At 40.4% G+C, this 18,470-nt stretch overlaps 2 protein-coding genes across 10 annotated transcripts in view; both read left to right on the plus strand.

Moving 5' to 3' along the window:
- LOC109204846 (regulating synaptic membrane exocytosis protein 1) overlaps positions 1 to 17,538 on the plus strand; it is a 66,229-nt gene extending 48,691 nt beyond the window's left edge. For both annotated transcript variants that reach the window (XM_019366968.2, XM_019366967.2), the window contains 2 exons: positions 13,155 to 13,426; positions 17,141 to 17,538. In XM_019366968.2, the coding sequence (XP_019222513.1) occupies positions 13,155 to 13,426; positions 17,141 to 17,501 (633 nt within the window). In that variant the 3' untranslated portion in view covers positions 17,502 to 17,538. The remainder of the gene's footprint in view (positions 1 to 13,154; positions 13,427 to 17,140) is intronic.
- Positions 17,539 to 17,611: 73 nt separating this feature from the next.
- LOC100700931 (regulating synaptic membrane exocytosis protein 1) overlaps positions 17,612 to 18,470 on the plus strand; it is a 50,247-nt gene continuing 49,388 nt past the window's right edge. For all 8 annotated transcript variants that reach the window (XM_019366957.2, XM_025897415.1, XM_025897416.1 and 5 more), the window contains exon 1: positions 17,612 to 17,834. In XM_019366957.2, the coding sequence (XP_019222502.1) occupies positions 17,636 to 17,834 (199 nt within the window). In that variant the 5' untranslated portion in view covers positions 17,612 to 17,635. The remainder of the gene's footprint in view (positions 17,835 to 18,470) is intronic.

Below are 18,470 nucleotides of genomic sequence, written 5' to 3' on the forward strand. Positions count from 1 at the left end.
TAATATATTTATTACACTGTATAAATTAATAAAGAAAAAAATCTTCTTTTTTTTTTCTCTTTTCCCCCCTGCAAAGGTATGAGATCACAAAAATGTGACTGGGCAGTTGCAATGTTGATTTTGGATCAACATTATTATGATGATTAATATCTGAACAACACCATGTTGGGGATACCAGATACCACCCAGCTGGAAAACCTTCTGAGGGATACTGTAATTGTAAAAATATATAGATGAGACTGAGTTTGAAAGCCACCACCTACTAGTCTGTGAAAACTGTGAGCTGTAAATACTCAGAAATACTTTATCTTAGAGTTTATGAAATAAAAGATAAAAGGATAAAGATTGTTGCTGTACTTGAGCATTGAACAGTGAAATTGGAGCAGAGGTTACGTTTCAGCAGACTAGCATGCATACATTCTTATTTGCTTGCACTCACCATTCATTCCTCTGAATTAATTTACAAATATAATAAGATTGCAAAATTAAAATGGTGAGAAAAATAGTGACTATATTAACATTAAAAAAGCATTTTTTTTTTTAATTTAACCTTTATTTATGGAGGTAGTCCCATTGAGACCCAATGTCTCATGTGCAAAAATATAAAAGTATGGTGAGTGTGGCTCACTGGGTCCACTCACTGGGCTTAGTGTTCAAGGGAGAAAAAAAAGCAGCTTTTCAGCGTGGCTGTCCTGCTTTTTAAACACTTGTACCTCCTACGAGAGGTCATGAGGTCGAACAGGTGCTGTCCAGGGAGGGGCGAATCGATTTTCATAGGTTCATAGCACAGATTTCATAGATTCTCAAATGCAAGTCTTTAATGTGTTTTTAGTGAACAGGGCTGAAGAGTACATCTCAACTTTATTTAAAATTCTAGTTTATTTATTTATGTAGGTTTTTTGTCTTAAAATTCATGATTTAAACTGTGGAGGTGTGAACGTCTTTTTCTCTCACTTTATTTCATCCATCCATCCACTTATCCTTATCAGGGTCGCAGACGGTTGGAGCCTATCCCAGCTATCATAAGGCATGAGGCGGGGTACAGGTCGCCAGTCTGTCACAGGGCTAACACAGAGAGACAGACAACCATTCACACTCTGGGTTTGAACTTGTTGCTTGACTATGTCCTTTCTGTGCCTGTGTGAGTTTTCTGTGACTGACTGCCTGTTCAGGGCGCACTGCGGTTCCTGCCAAATATCGCCTGAGAAGGGCTTCGACCCCAACGCAAATCTGTTTGGATAATGGATTAAGAAAATGGCTACTCATTTTCTCATGTAAGCAAACCTTCATTAACAGGTGCTGATTAGAGATTAGATTAGAAATTTACCTTTTTTATACAGTGGTAAAAAAGGTAAGCACAGCGTCATCACTGAACTCACCTGCAGTACTACAACTCAGTGTATGAGTGGAAACTGTGTTGGTGACTGGGGACAAAGTGTTCCAACATGCAATCAAACATTAACTGCCACGATAAGGCACAGTGTCCTTAATAATTTTCTCACTTTAGGGGAACCCCAATATTTGTAGGTTGGAGACAGAGATGAGGTGCAGGTAAAGCCGGCTCCTGTATCTACACCTGTGCTGTACTAGTGTGTGCAGCCTGTCATGCTCTGTGCTTGCTTGTGAGACCACTGTTTCATGGGTACAAATACAATACACTCGGGTGCCTGCAAGTGCATTTATTAGTGTGTGAGCTTTCTGTGTATGGAGATGTGTGTAATGTATGTGTGTATGTGTTGCTGCGGGTGCCGGGTTGTGCTGATATAGTACCTCATTAGCTGCTGTGGACACTAATCTCCTTTGTGGCAGTCTTTCATCCTTACTGCAGGATTTATGGACGCCCTCGCATGCTGCCAGTGCAATACGTCAAGCTGTCATTGGTTGATCTTACTTCCTGGTTACCTCCTCTCCACCCACTTCCCTCCCTGGGTTTTAATGTGCTATTTGTTTCACCTGTTAAGCAGCAGGCGTCGGAAGATGTTAGTAGAATATTGGCTGGCAGGGGTAACATGACAGTGAGTCATGTTTTGAGTAAACTGGATGGAAATAAACTGGAGGATGACCAGAATATTAAAGCTTCTGGTTCACTCAGATCTGACTTAAAATATGTTGACTGGCTCAATACAGGTAGCCTCTCTTTCCAGTGTTAACGTTTTTACCAGGTCACCAGAGACCTGTTTACGGTTGGGGTTAAAAGTTTACATCTGCTCCTTCTTATGGAATTTTAACTTATCATATCCAGATGGAATTTTAAGGTGAAATGTTTGTGAAAGAGTTGATTTGAAATGTTTCAAGTTTCTGATCATGTGACAAGCTTGTAACATACCTAAATCTGTGCTGAAGAGGTCTGCCAGTGACCTGGTGGATGCTTCCTTTCTTCAGGAAACAAACAAGCCGCATTCAAACTTCAAGATTCCATCACTGGATTATTCACTGTTATCCAAACGCATATATATATATGTAGACACACACATGTGTGCGAGTAATGATGCACACATGCATAGCCACTCTCCTTGACAGGAGCAGACACATAGGCGCAGATGGCCACGCACAAACACGTTCAGATGCAGCAGGATGCTAAACAAACACACAGGGGTTTGGTGTCCTAGTTTCCATCTGTGGAGGAGCTGTTCTCCTGCTCTTGCTCATTCCTTCACTCACAAACTCATCTCAAGGAGGGGGGGGGGGGGGGGGGGGGGTGTTGGTGTTGGTCTCATTGTGGTCACATGACATGTTGCTGCTGTTGTCGCAATTTGTGTGTGTGTGTGTGTGTGTGTGTGTGTGTGTGTGTGTGTGTGTGTGAAAAAGAGAAGACGTTTGGATCTTCATGTTTGCATCACTGCTCTTGTGAGGAGCCGGTTATATATATTTTCTTTGTGTGTGTAAGAGTCTCTCTGCCAACAGTTCCTCCTTCTTCTCTGATTGTTTCTCCATCAGAGTGTGATCTAATACAGGGATTACTCTGGGATTAAGTGAGTCTCTCATAAAAGAACAGCTCACCGGCTCTATATCTCCACAAGACTGGACATTTGTTATGGAGTATCAACATGTCGAGAACATCTCATAGGAGTGAAACATGAAAAACGCTCCAGACAGGAGTCAAGTGTTCGCAAGAGAGGAAGTACACCGGCAGGGAAGATGACCAGCCTCAGAAACTGACCTAAAACATGTTTTTCCTTAAAGCCAACCGGCAAATTTAACTCCATGGTTTCATTTTTCACACACACATACACACACATATACACATTCATCATTCATGCAGTTTATGACAAATTCTATTTTTGGAAAACTGGCCAGAAACACTGACTGTGTTAAGTTAGTAAGTTATTACTGCTCTGTCATGAAGACACAGGGAGGTCTTACATGAATTAAAGTTGTGTACGTGGTGCTTTGATACTTTGTTATGGTGTGGAAGAAAGTTTCAGTTGTAGTTCAGTGTTTTTCAGCGGCCGCTCTGGGACTGTGAAAGAGTCTAAAAGTAAGTAAGGAAAAAAGTAAAAAACAAATGGTAAGTAGGCTTACTTGTAAATTCGAAATAAGGTCAAGCACCAGGACTGGGTGACCTGTTGTGTGATAACCTGTTGTATGTAACTATATGAAGGTATATAACAAGAACATAATAATATATATATAATATCATTTCTATAATAATAAACCTGATGGGACTAACCCATCAGCTGCTAGAACTAAGAACCCTTTCAGATGAGAGGAGAAATGTCTTCAAGAACCTAAAAAAAGTGCACTTGCCTTCAACTCAACCACTTAAGACTGCCGTGACGTGGTTGACTGTGAACCTACAAAGCTGTACACTCTCTTACTATCTGTGCATCGAGGGCCATGGGCTCTTCCTAGAACGGTGATGGTATTTTCCAGAGAACTGATTGGTCAGCAGTCGGTGGTTTTGTACCTGTTGATTTCCTGGGATCTTGGCTTGAGTTTTTGCTGGAAACAAGAGGTGCTGCATGTTGTGCTGAACCCACAGAGAAGGGTTTGGTTCGTTCTCCAATAGCACAAATAAAACCACGCTCCTTATCTGCTCCAAATGACAGCTTGCGAAGTAAGTAAGGGGATGGTGAACACAGTGGAGAATTGAACACTTCAGCAAAGAACCGTCTTATTTCTTTGTAGATTTCAGATACCAGGCAAGATCTAAAAATCCATTATGGCTCTTCATTTCATCGAGACCTGCTGGGTAGGACAAGGTTTCCTAAATTTTAGTCAGTGATGACATGTTATAACCTGATGAGTATTGAATACAGATTACAAGACAGGCCACCGTTGTCACACTATAAGACAGACAACATTATGCATTGCTTTGTATTCTGAAAACTGCATTCTGAATGCTCTTGCTAATCATAATGTGATTACAAAGAGCCAGAGTTTGGGGGTTAGGGTTGGGGTCAGGGGGTCATTCTGAATACTGTGCTCCAAAAACATGTCACTCCCACACAATGATGTAGATGTAGAAACATGCCAACTGTGGCTTGGTGTACAATGAAAATGCTCTGTTTTGCTCGCAGCGTGGCTCTGTTTCACATGTTTTACTTTATAATGAAAACTGTGTTTGCCTAAATTCATTCTGGTCAGTCAACTGTCTTCTAAAGAGATGATTTATAAGGGAAATATCTCTGCAGAGCGTACTACTGCGTACTAAAAATCCTGCTCTATGATTGGCTGTGATGTATGAGTTAATGATGTCAGCAAAAATCTTACATGCAGACATTGGAAAACTCTGGGCCATTGGAAGTCAGAATATTTTAAATAAAAGACGGTTCACGTGCAGCCTTGTGTCCTAACAGATGTGTTAAATGAAAAGAGTTTAATGTTTGTTTTATATCAAACGACTGTTTTGGAAAATTACAAAACAAGTACATATTTAGACTATTTACTTGAATAAAATTCACACCTATAGTGTCTTAAAAGTACTCATTATGCAGAATCATAGCCTTCTTGCAAAGGCTGGGATTGTCTCTGGTGAGCATTAAAAAGACTGCAGGTTTTTTGTTTATTTTATTCAGTCAAAAGGGGAAAAGAAGTAGTGTAGTTATTATTTAAATATATAATATCAGTAATAGCTGACATGGAACGCTATACTTAAGGAGTACTACAGAAATACAAATTAACACAGATACACATTTTGCATCTTGGTCATGTGAACATCTGTATCTATGTCAACATTCATTATCTCTGTTTTATATGGTTATATTGATTCTGTAATCGCTTTTCCTTCTGGCAGTTCATTGTACCCTTTGAATTTGTACAACACTAATTAGCATATTTGTATATGTACTTGAAATAATAAACAAAAAAACAAAACGTAGCGGCTATACTGAATTCAAGGACGATGCCAGGCAGGTACGTCAGAATGGTTGCAGATATGAAACCCACATGGGAGGAATGCTATGGTGTCCGCACTAAAAACCTGCAGTATTCTGATGACGCCGACATGGCTGGAGACTGAGAGGAGTAAGTATCATGACATGCGCAATTTGTTTTTTAGTTTTTTCTTTTACTGGTAACTGATGTGCAGCACACGCAGGAATCATTTCAAAGGAAAAAAAATGTCACTGATAACACGGGACTATTTTACCCCAACGGCTAGTGTGGCAGTGTGACTGATGAGGAATGAGCTCGTTGTTTAGTCTCTGCTCAACTTTAGTTATTAGTAGAGGTAGCTAGCTGGTTAGCTATGTGTTAACATGCACTAGTGTTGTATTACAGGTCTGTGGCAATGACTGTAGAAGTACAGTACAATCATTTTACAGTCATTGGTCCATGGGCTTATGGCGACATCCTTGTGTCTGCACTTAGCCTGTGGAAGGCTAGCTAGCTAGAAGGTGAACATCAAATTTCTTGCTAACAAGAGAATTCAACTATATATTAAACAGCTAATGTTAGAGTAACCAGAAGTATTTGATCTGCAAAGCTTTATAAAGTGAGTTGTGTTTGCCACTCTTCGCGATATATAAGGTCTTATTAGAGAAAAAAAATGTGAATGAAGAAGAGAAGCTATTTTTTGGGGGGAAGGGGCACTTTCTTCTTTTGTAGCTCACGAAATCTACAGGACAAAAAACAAAAGCTACAAAAGACCTACAGTGAAGTATAGCATATATGACAGAAACTGAATTTGTATTGTTTGGTACAATTTGAGCTTGAAAGTCAATATTTGCTATGGCTGCCTTTATTCTTTAACACAGCCTGAATAGCGTTCTTGTATTTTCTTTAAGTGGTCTTCAGGAATAGTTTCCGGGTTGCTTGGAGGATAGCAAAAGCACTTTGTTGGATGTTGGCTGCCTTTTGTTCTGTCAAAATGATTCCACAGTGCTTCTCTAATGTTGAGGGAGGCTAAAAATTCAGGAGATATGAAAGTAGCCGTACACAGCTAGTTTGAGTCCAGTCATTCAAACCTTATCTTTCTGTTTGCGTAGTTTAACTCTAGAGAAACAGGGTGCTGTGATGTCACAGGATGATGCCTGGTGGCTTTCTGCTCCTCCCCCCTCCCCTTTGGAACTGCTTCCACCATCAAGTGCTTCACTTCCATTTCAAGAAGTGTCAGTGTCGTTGCACCGCCAGGCTCCCAAGGACCAGGTCTGTCACCCCAACAGAGCCCAGTGTCCGCAGAGCTACTGCGTCAAAACCTTGGAGAGGATATAATGCATCTAGGGAGCCTGTTTATTTAGGATACAGGCATTGCTGCTAATGCTGCTGCTGCCGAAGAAGATACAGAACTAGAATATATGTAACAACGGGGTACTGGCCTAGAAGATACATATCAAGGGATTCAGGCCCAGGAGATGGATGTCAAGATACCTTCCTGTAACCACTGAGCCTACCAAGTGGTACTAGGTTGTTGGGAATATGCGGTGCATCTACTGCAAAGTCCAGTAGAGGCACCAGTTAACATTGCTTAGATGTGCCAGAGTTGTGAGGTGCCCCTGTGTCTAATGCCATATAGAAACTGTTACTCCAAGTGGCACAGGCAGAGATGCGGAAGCTGCATCTCAGAGCATTACAAATAAGGATAAAGCCCAATAAGTATTACATCTAGAAAGCTGAACAACGTAAGGTGAATCAGTTAAAAATAGCCCAATTTAAGTTTCACACTATTTGTTTAATAGATATATATTCAAAAGTGTGTTACATGATTACATTTACATTAAAAAATCATAAATCTGTACTGCCATGAACTAAATTATATATTTTTCACCGAAGCCATAGACACTGTTTGCTATTGGCAACAATTAATAAAGCAGTTTTGTGGGGACACTGTAGGCTAGACTATTTTTCAAAGGGTGAGGGTGGGAGGGGGGTTACCATTATGTAATCTACATATTCTGTGTTACATGTAACTAGGCTCAAAGTGTTAATGCTAGCTTAATGGTAGCTTTTTTTAAATAGGCATTGTCATATGCAACACTAGGGTGGCACAAGGGATGGCAAGAGATTATTTTAAGGGGCCACATGTAGATTCGCCTGATGTTATGTTAGCAGTATTATGCAGTTGTTCATGTCCTTGATGCAGTTTGCACTTCACCATCACACTCTTATGGTTTAGTGCAAACAAAATGTAAGTATCCATATCTCCACACCCTTAAAAAACTATAGAGTACGTCACTAGTTTCCTCTTCCCTGCACACAAACTGTAAATGTATAAATAGAAAGAAAATGGCATGTTTGATGTTTTTTTTCTATCTGCCAGTCATGCAGACCATTTAAGAACTTTTGTAACACTAGCAACAACAAAACGTGATTACTCAAGTGACAACAGTAACGCGTTATGTTGTTGTATCATGCGCTACACCTAAAATTGCCACTAACACATGCAAGCTTTTACCACGATGCTGCACCGCTGAAATGTTTTTAACTGTTGGTATATGTTAAAAGCAGCATCTGTGCTGACAATTTGGCTGTATTTAAAAAAGGGATCGCTCAGAGAAAGAGTGTAAAATTGTTCAAGTGATCAGTTGTGGTACGTTTTATGTATCTTTGCAGGTTTCCCACAGATTTGGATTCTGTTCATGGTAGTAGGTGGGGGAGGACTTCAAAAAGACTTGTAAAGTGGAACACATACACTGAACAATACTGTTTCTGAAGTTTCTCTTTTGCAGAGATTTAAATTTCGAAGTACTTTGTGTCAGAAAAAGTATCACAAACAAGTCTTACCCCACAGGTGCACTCTGACCACAACTGCTTGTTTTTGTTCACGGCTGCAGGTCCTCGTTACAACAGCCCTCTACCTTGCACCCCATCATCAGCTGTAGTTGGTGGTGTAGGAGCCTGTTTTATCAGATGAAACACTGTAAAATCAAGGCAAATGTAATTGGCATTGACAGCAAAATATGCGGCAGGCGTCTCTGTCAGAATGTTGTTAAATGTTGCATTATCCTCTTTGTCTGAAGGCCTTTAGTTTTATCATGAACAATGCTCATTTAGAAGTCTGTGTTAAACTTAAAGTTGGAACATAAAACGGGGATTCGGAAATAGATTTTCACCAGTGTTCTACTTTCTGTTCTACTTTCCTTTCCCTGCCTCACTTTTCCATAGTTTTTTGTCATGTGACTAAAATGACAATTGTCCACATCTTGTCCATATTATTTCTTTTCACGGGAAGCAAGCCAAAGGTATTAATGGTGTTGTTCTGATCAAGCTTTCTTTGCATACTTTCTAAAGTGTAAAAAAAAGTTTCTCTGTGAATTGTGTATTGTAAGTATAAAGCACACCCTGTGAATGAGTAAATCAGCAAAGGTAATTTGCAAAATGTCTCAGTGTCATCTTCAGTACCAAACACAGCTGATGAGAGAAAGATCTCAACAGCATCTTTGCTTCAAAAACAATTTCCCAATTAAAAGGCAAGTTGTTTTTAAAATTTGTAGTCTATGACAGAGGAAACAAAATTTGGGTTAGCACATAACCTATAGCAGTATAACTAAGGGATGGTTTGGTTTGATCCAGTCCTAATTCTAAGATTTATCAGAAAGGAAAGTTTTAAGCCTTAAAAGAAGCGTGGGTGGCTGTCTCCACAGAAGACGGGCTGAAAGCTGGAAGCTTTGCCTCCCATTCTACTTTTAGGAACCACAAGTAAGCCTGCTGATAGTTTTTTTTACTACCTACTATAGAAATTTTAGGTTTTTTACAATGGGACCAAAAAGTAAAGTGGTCTCAATGTGGCCAACAATGAAAAATAAGTTTGACACCTCTACTAAAGGCTTATCTAGGAGCTTTTAGAACAACTTGATAAAAAGAAATTGCAAAAGTGTGGTTTAGAAATAACAAATGCTCAAATTTGTTTTCCTGCTGCATCATTCTGGGACAGGATGTTTAGCAATACTGTGCAGAAGAAAAAAGACATCATGAACATTTGTTAATGTGGGGTCTAATGTTCTCACAGTGTTATTGGAGACCAAGTAGACATGGTGTTTCTTAGAATCACTTATGTCTGAATTTAGAAGTACAACATTACATTCCAGATAATAAGTAAAAGTTTAATTGGTCCCGTTTGAAGAGATTTTTAGCACATTAGCATAAACGATAGCTTTGCTGGCAAATGTGACTCAGGTGTTTTTTGGGTTTTTTTCATTAATTTTGAGATTGAAATTAAATTTCTCTTTTCACCTTTTTAACATCAAAAGATTTTTTGACCAAGTGAAGAAATGAAATAAAGATATTCCAATAATATTTGTTAGGAAAGCACTGAACTTCCCTGTGTGACTGCGAGGCATGTCGGCCCACCTGTCAATGTACGGACGAATAGGCTAGCGTTGCAGTGTCGATCTGGCAGCCATCAGCCTTGGCGGTCTGGCTGCAGAAAAATCACAGATTGGTGGATGTTTTCACCGAAGCTATAATGTCCCACATGAGGCAGTGTTTTGCTTTCTTTGCTTTCTTTGCTCTGTGTATATGTGTGTGTTTGTGTGCGCACACATTCTCCCTCTCTCCCCGGTGGTGCTGGGGTGTTTGGCAGGATAAATATAGCTGCGTTGGTGTAAAGCTGTTTTCTCCTCGGCTTTTGTAGCTTTAATCAAAAGCAATCTGGAGGAGGGAGGAATGGAAGGGAAAGTGGTGGGGTGAGGGAGCGGGAAGGAGGGAGGAGGAAGAGGAGCGAGAGAGATGGTAAGAAGAAGAGTTGGGAAAGCGGGGTGATGCCAGAGTGTTTTATTTTAGCTCTCTTTAAAGAGTCATTGGGGAGTGCTCAGGAGTAATGAGAACCCTGGTGGCTGGAGGAGTGGGACCGGCTCTAACCTCCACTCACCCTCCTCCTCCTCCATCCACTCACTGTCTCTTTATTTCCCGCCCAGCCTCACTTCCTCTGTCATCTCCTTCTTCCTCATTCTGGCTCTCATATCACTTTGAGTAAGGCTACATTCACACTGCGAGCCGTCCTTGCTTCTCTCTGCCTTTCTATTCTGGGCTGTAGCCCACACCTCTTATCAATATGAGCTGATGGTGGTGAAGAATGCGCACAGAGAAACTGTTGTTTTTAAGACCAGCCGCCATGTAGCACAGCAGAAGAACAGAGCCCTCTGTTAGTTTTGTTAGTGACCTTTTGAGTAAAGTTTACTGTAACAAGCTGCTGTGATGCCCTGGCGACCTGTCCAGTGACAGCTGGGATAAGCTCCAGCCCACCCCACCCGCAGCTCTGAACTGGATAAGCAGTTAAGAAAATGAATGGGTGGATGGATGTTACCAGCTGCTGCTCTGCTCAATTTTTGACAAATCTAGTTAGGCTAAAGCTGAAGCTCCAAAGATGTTACATTTGCCTTTTCTCAGCTTGAATCTTTTTCATTTTATTTTTTAAGAAAAAAAAGAAATGATAGAAAAACTATTCAAGGTATCAGAAAGTGATCTCTCCATGTTTAGCAGTGAAAGCAAGAAAGGTGAGTCAGGTGTACAAAAATGTAGCAAACTTTTTCCAATTTTGATGCTGATACCAAGATACCATGCAGATACCAAGTGTCAGTCCTATAGCACTGTTAAAAATTTATGTGTTAAGCAACATCGGGCTTTAGTTACACTGTTATACTGTTTTTGCAACTTTCTAAGGTAAAATAAATATGTCCAGGTATAAATGTGTATCGCTCTGGTATTTATTTATAAAATAATAAATGGGAACTGGATCGAAATAAATCAAGTGTTAATCTTTTTCACCTAATTTATTTGAAAAAGTCTTAGTGTGAGAGTCTTAAATGTTTACTGCTGTCATTTACAGACAGGGTGCTTTCCCTGCTCTCACTGTGAGAACACCTCCTCATCTGAGCACGTGGAGTGGAGCTGACAAGAGACATTGATGATGACATAGCATCAGGTGGTTTTACGACACCTTATGTTACCATAATAATGCAAAATCGAAATCTAAGTATTAGACCAAAATGAAAGAGAAGCTAGCATGAAAAAGAGTTGTGTACTCCTGAGCTTTTCACTTGACCACAAAAAACGACTGCAAGCTTCGCAAGCTCTACAGATGTAAAAAGAAAAGCTACTGTAGCAGGTATGAAATACCTCCAAAGTGTTATGAGTGAAGACTCACAGCTGACGTGTTGGTATAGTAAACACAGAACAAAATAGAACTGAATTGAATACTTCAACACCATAGATTGACTCATCTTCGCAATACCCTGTTCTGAAGTTTAGATTCTTTGAAGTCTTCTTTTGACTAGAAATATAGTCAAAAGAAGACGGTTGAAGATAGTGGATACATGGAAAGCTGAAGTTGGGGAGAGCAACAGAAAGGCCAAGTCCGGAACAGACACTGAATAAGTTTTCAAGTTTTTTGCTATATGCACAGTGGAAAACATGTTGCCCTGTGCAATGATATTTTTTCTTTGCTGTCCACAACAAATGCAAAAAAACATATAAACATATAAAATAGCTACACAGCAGAAATGATCATTAAAAACAATTAAAAAAAACAATTATAAACCCAGCATATATAGTCAAAAACATGATAAATAGGAAGCGCTAGGATGGTGGTGGGTTGCATCCATCTTTAATATACAGTCTATAGAAGTGACTAGTCAGTCACTCAGTAGGCCTGTCCTAAAGCTTTTCAGCTTTAATGGGGACCACGGTGCACAAAATGAACATTATGTTGTCCTCATCAAGACTTTAAACTATAAAGGTTACTGAGGTTACAGTCCAAAGTAGCTGAAAGCTTCCAATCACGCTTCTTTTTGAAACCAGAGTCGCCGCCTGATGGCCATTAGAAGGAAATGCAGGTTTAGGCATTAGCTGCACAGCACAAGTGGACCAGAGAGGGGAAAAGTGTCAATTTATACTTGATGCCATTTCTTTAACGTAGTGATTACAGTCTGTTCATAGAATGAATGCAGTATCTAACAGCAGCTGAGTAGTGGAAACTGGCGTCAAAGGCTTCTTTGATGCTTTGTTTGGAGCGTGAGTGTGCCACATACTGTACGTGGTACAAAGTCTGTTGGTCGCTTGAAACTGAATTAGCTGTCACTGTCAAAAAGGGTTAACATCAAGTAATCACTACATCCCGAAGTGGTTATGCAATTCACTCAGCTGTGTGGGTCTGATGCGTGTGTCACGTGTCTGCGTTTGGACTCACTCTTTGCCGTAGTGCATCAGCACAGCCAATGTATAGTCGGTGTGCATATGTGTGATGGGACAAATAGAAGGAAAGAAGACAGGAGATATCAGTTTGGCAGCGACTTGAATATCCTTTCATTATCCAGTTGGCTTTGTGTTCCTCATTTGGAGGCCAAGAGCGGCCCACAGTGGAAGCAAAGCTGCTCCCTGCTATAACTGCCTTGATGTTGATCTTAAAAAGCTTCCATAAAAACCTTTTTCTGGGCAGCAGAACAGCTCTTTAGGAAGTGCATTGTTCCATTTCCTGTTTGACAGTCACAGCCGTGCCTCAGATTAGTGCTTGGCAAAATACTTGGCTGAGATGATTTCTACTAACTGCAGTAAAGTATAGTTCCTTTCTCTTCGACACCTTATTGTGATACTAATGTGAAAAGCGTTCAGCTCCTCACCACTACACCACTGGTGCGTTATGCAAGTATATGTCATATATTATCTGATCTGTTTGTGCAGAACCTCCGTGACGACAGCTTGTTGGCAGATTAGCTGATAAAGATATATGTGTCGTATGGCTGTCATTGTAATCCCCACCCGTGCTCCTTCTATCTTAGGTGATCTGGGTGTGCAATAACTGCCGAAAGCAGCAGGAGATTCTGACCAAGCCAGGGGAGTGGTTCACCGGGCCGCCCGGGAAGCCCGCTGGACTCGGTTCAGCCGTCAGCGAGCCGTCAGTGTGCCAAGCTCCGGGGGATAAGAAGCTCAGATCTCGCTCCCAAGCACCACCGGGGTCCACCACTGCAATCTACGACCCCAACCGACCGAGCGCACCTGGGACCACACCTGGCACTGATGCTCGGTCGCTCAGTGAACCACCACGAGACACGTAAGGCAGAGCTATAAAGTAGAACCTGTGTTTCTGTGGCAGAATGCATATGCAGACATGGGCAAACAAAAGACATATTTTATTCTTTTACCTAATGGGTGCGACGAACATCACTGAAAAAGTATGAAATGTTCAATGTAAAAATATAAAGGAGAGACAGTAATTTCCTGACAAAGCCTCATAAACAGTTGTTTATGTGTTAAGTGTTTTTTTTAAATGCTGTTGTGGTCAGAAGTTATTTTTCCCAAGGTGAAATGATTGATTTAATCTCTTTACAAAACAAGAATTGGCTGCACAGGTTTGCATTTATTTTGGATTTTCTCAAATCCACATGGGGTCAAAGTAGACTTACAGGTTTAATTATATGCATGTTGTCCCTCAACCACATACTTTTGGTAGCCATCAATAAGCTTCTGACTTAATTCTAGCTGGATATTTGACCACTCATCTTGGTAGAATTGATATTTTTTACTCAAATTGGTTGTTTTCCTGGGATGAACCCAGCTTTGAAATGTAGTCCACATTCAGATTGGGGCATTGGGAATTCCACAAGCTTAATATGACCCTGTTTAACCATCTCAAAACCACTTTTGATGTGTGTTTGGGATCATTGTCCTGTTGGAATACCCAATTTTGTTTCAACCATCCAGCTGTTGATCTGTGGGGAAGTTGAAGAATTTGGAGGTAGTCCTTCTTCTTCATTATTCCATTATTAACTTTTACAGTGTACTGCTATCACTAGCCCAGAGCAGAACACTACCACCACCATGCTTGGCTGCTGGTACAGTTTTTTTTAGCTCTGAAAGGGTCGCTTTTACTCCTCCAAACATACCTCTTGTCATTGTGGTTAGTAGCTTAAATTTGTCTGACCATAAAACGTTTCAGGCATTTGACTTGTTCATGTGGCAGCACACTTTCCATTTGTGTATTGGTCAGTCCAAATACTCCAAATACTAAAACAAATACTCGTTATGCTGGAAAGAGAAACTACCAGTTGTAATCAATCATTCTTTCTACATGAATCATGTAATTGAGACTGTGTGTATAATTTAGATCTTTTGTGGATTAGAGAAAATAATAATATTAATAATGACAATAATAATACTAATATAAATAAAAATGTGCACCCAGTTCTTGTTTTATAAAGTAATTAACGTTGTATGCTGTACGATTTTTTTCTATCCCTGAAAAAGAACAGTTAATTAAACACAATTAAAAGCCCAATATTTCCATTAAGTGTCCATGCCCATGATGAGTCTATGTACACCTCTCAATTTTATACATTTCCTCTGTTTGCAGCAACATTTAATATCTGTGCAGGTACCCTGTGGATTTTATGGTAGCATGCAGATACAGAGATGAAGATCAACGTGTAAAATTGCTGCTACATGTACATAATGAGGTGACAAGAGCTCAATACTCAAAAAACTCCCACACAGAATGTGATCAATCCATCTAAGGTCTGAGTACTGTGAAGGCAACAGCATATGATTCACCCTTAATTTGTCACTCTCTGATACTGTGACTCAGTAATGGAGGGGTCCACCTTAATTTGAAAAATGAGAAGGTGCTGCACGCGCTGGACTCACTCTGGAGTGATGGTACTCTCTTTCAGATCATATCACTTCCAAAGACAATGACCACTAACATCGCTGCATTAGGTTGTTTTGAAGAATTAAAAAAACAGAAAAACAAACAAACACGTAAAGCAAGTAAAAATATACTGTTGGTGTATATCCTTTCCCAATGTTTACTGACAATATTTACTGGGACGTCATCTCCCACGCCAGAGCTGGTGCTGACAGAACAATAAAAACTACACTGTAAAAAGACAGATGTTGACATTGTTTCCATGAACAGCAGTGGGTCCACTCAAATCCTCTAACACCAGGAATATTTCTCATATTATTGCAATAAACAGCAAAAACATGTCTTTTTGTTTTCTTTAAAAAAACTAAAACCCAATTGATTTACAGCCTTTTTGGTTAAGAAGAGGTGTGATCAGATACCTGTATTGAAAATCAATTTAAAAATAACATGTTCATATATCTACATGTGCTTACCTGTCTGAAATTTAGCAGAGACATGTTAATGTTACATAACGTATTACTCCTTCATGGAGCTTTGCAGATCCTCAACTAGATCTTAGAGTTGTCACTAGGGGGCAGAGTGGAGTGGAGAAGACAGGAGTCATATTATGCAAAGAATCTTTGTAATGAGGTGAAGCCAGCTAGGATAGGCTCCAGCCACCCGACAACCCTGATAAGGATAAGCGGAGGAGAATGGATAGATGAGGTGAAGCAAAATGTTATTTATTATCTAAAGTGTCCATGGCAGTCATTCTCTATATTTCTTGTAACTTTTTCATTTGTTTTCTTCTTCTTCATGGTTGATCCTTTTGCGTTCTCCACCAGTCAGTCTCTGACCTATTTATATTGTCATCACCATCACACTCCTGGCTTCCAAGAGCACTGCACATAAGTGCATCTCTGCAGAGATGTCTGCAAGCAGACATCATCACACAACCATAAATCCCACATCAGATGTGTGGAAAGGACGGCCAGCCAATGGTTGTTCGATGACCAAATGTTTGCTTTGTATTTATTGCACTAATGGCATTTCAGCACTCCCTTTATGTATAGCTGGAGAACTAGCAATACATACATACAATACATTTTTTAAAAGGCAGAGCCAAAGATATCTTGATTTTCTACTCTATTAATTCTGACCTTTGCTAGTTCCATAATTTGGGATTTGTGGGGTTCACTGATTAATACTGCTTTTCTTGAGATGCTCCTCTTCAAGAGCCATGTCTTTCAAAAGAACCACAATGTACTGGTAGCCATCAATTCCTGGATTCAGCAGATAATTAAACTTCATAAACCTCCTCAAGAGCAAGTGAAAATATTGCTTTCAGAGCTATAGCAAGTGATTGAAATTTGTAAAATTGTTAAAAAGTGCCCATTTTATCTTGTGTTGTCTCAGCCAACAGAAAGAAAGCAGTCCTAATGCTTGTGTTATTGAGCACCATCTCCCACATTCCTCATTTGCTTCCATTATACAATGATGGATTATGCCTCTTAGCATTGTTTCCTATGCCATTCATTGTAATGGAAGAATGAGGCTACTTCCAGCACACTTAATAGTAGAATGAGTTTTCACTTGTGACATTCTATTAGTGGACACTAATGTTAACAATGAAATGGTAACAGATGCAAATCACACCAGTGGCATTTGTCACACATGGCTTAAGTGGATACATTGTATAAGCAGAAGCTAAAAGCAGCCACATACATTAACCAAAGTCTTCCACCTTCCACGTGCTGTCACAGCTGTCTGTGATGCTCGGTTTGTGACTCACTTTCCGCCAAATGAATCATATTCATTGAAGCGCCTTCTTACGCGCAAATGTGATGATTTATTGTTAGCTCAATGGGAACAGAAAACTTTGGAATTTCAGATCGTCTGACAAAACACCCTATCGCTGACTTGTTAAGTGATGATGTAATGCCCTGTGACACCCTGAGTGACAGATACTGATTTACAGGTTAATTATTATTGGCAGTGAAGGCTAAAACAATGACTCAGTTTGCATTAACCTGTGTAACATTGTCACTAACACGTTGCCGTTGTAAGCTTCCTGCTGAACAGTTCTCTAAGCAAACCAGTATCTTGTCTGCCATCACCCCTCTTCTGTATACTTTCCCTCCTCAGGAGGAATGGACGGGGTGGAGGAGCTGGTCGGGGAGAGCGGCGGCAAGGCCAGCCCAGGCTGAAGACCCAAGTCTCCATGGATCGGGACCTCAGGGGGGAGTCTAGGGAACGCAGGGAAAGTCGGCGTCTGACAAAGGGACGTTCTCTGGAGCACGATCCTGTGGGAGGTGTTGGAGTAAGACGGACAGAAGAGGGGGATTACCATCACATGGACCACACCGGTGCGCCCCCTCGACAAGCAGGGCCCATCCCTCCTGGAGGCAGGGGACATCCTGTGCCTGGGCAGGGTCGAGGCACAGGCGCAGGGGAGGTGAGGTCGGGGACGGTGCCCGACCTGGACAGAGGACGGCGGGTGGGGTAGGCGGGCTGCATGAACATGCTCTTTCACAGCAAGCCCCTCCCCCTGAACTCAGAGAACCTCCTGATTCAGGTCCTGGCTCAGCCCCGGGCCAGGGACCCTCAGTGAAACGGACCAAACGGGACAAAGCTGAGAGCATGCTGCGTAACGATTCGCTAAGCTCTGACCAATCGGAATCTCTGCGTCCGCCACCACCGCGGCCCTACAAGTCAAAACGAGGGCAGGGGGCCGGAGGGAAGAGACAAACGAGCATCAGTAGTTCAGAGGAGGAGGGCGGGACCACGCCTGAGTACAGCAGCTGTGAGGATGCTGAGATTGAAAGTGTCAGCGAGAGAGGTGAGAGAATATCCATCATTACCTTCTGTTCATGAAGAAACTGTGGCATATATTGATATCTGTCTGGTCATTTGTTTGTTTATCCGTCCATTCAATTACATGAGATATTTATTTTGACAGAAGATGAGGAAATGATCCATCCTACCCTTTGTTTATGGCATCTTAAGTCAGAGCGGTACATTAGCCTTGTTCTTCAAGCAACAACATTTTTGATTTAGATTTTAAAACCAAAATCTGTGTTTTAATGTGTTTTTTCTTGCTGTGAACTATCATCAACCAGGAAGACAATATAATATAGAGATGGAAATTTATAGTCATGCAAAATAATAAAGCATTTTAGTAAGTAAGATGTAAGTTAAGATCAAATAAATAAAATAAGATGATCATTCATTTTCAATTATTTAAAAAATCCAGCTTTTTAAAAATTGCCTTTCACAATAAAAGTATGTATTATAAGCCTGACAGCCTATTTATATATTATATATATATTTTATTTATTATTATTATTATTATATATTTTATTAGCCGGCTGTTATTATTATGTTTTGCATATATAAAATCAGCTGGAAAGTCCATAAAGACCACCACATAAAGATTAAAACTTTATATTCTTTTACTTTCTTAGCTCACATTCAT

Source organism: Oreochromis niloticus, linkage group LG13 (assembly GCF_001858045.2).
Source record: "Oreochromis niloticus isolate F11D_XX linkage group LG13, O_niloticus_UMD_NMBU, whole genome shotgun sequence".
NCBI lineage: Eukaryota > Metazoa > Chordata > Actinopteri > Cichliformes > Cichlidae > Oreochromis > Oreochromis niloticus.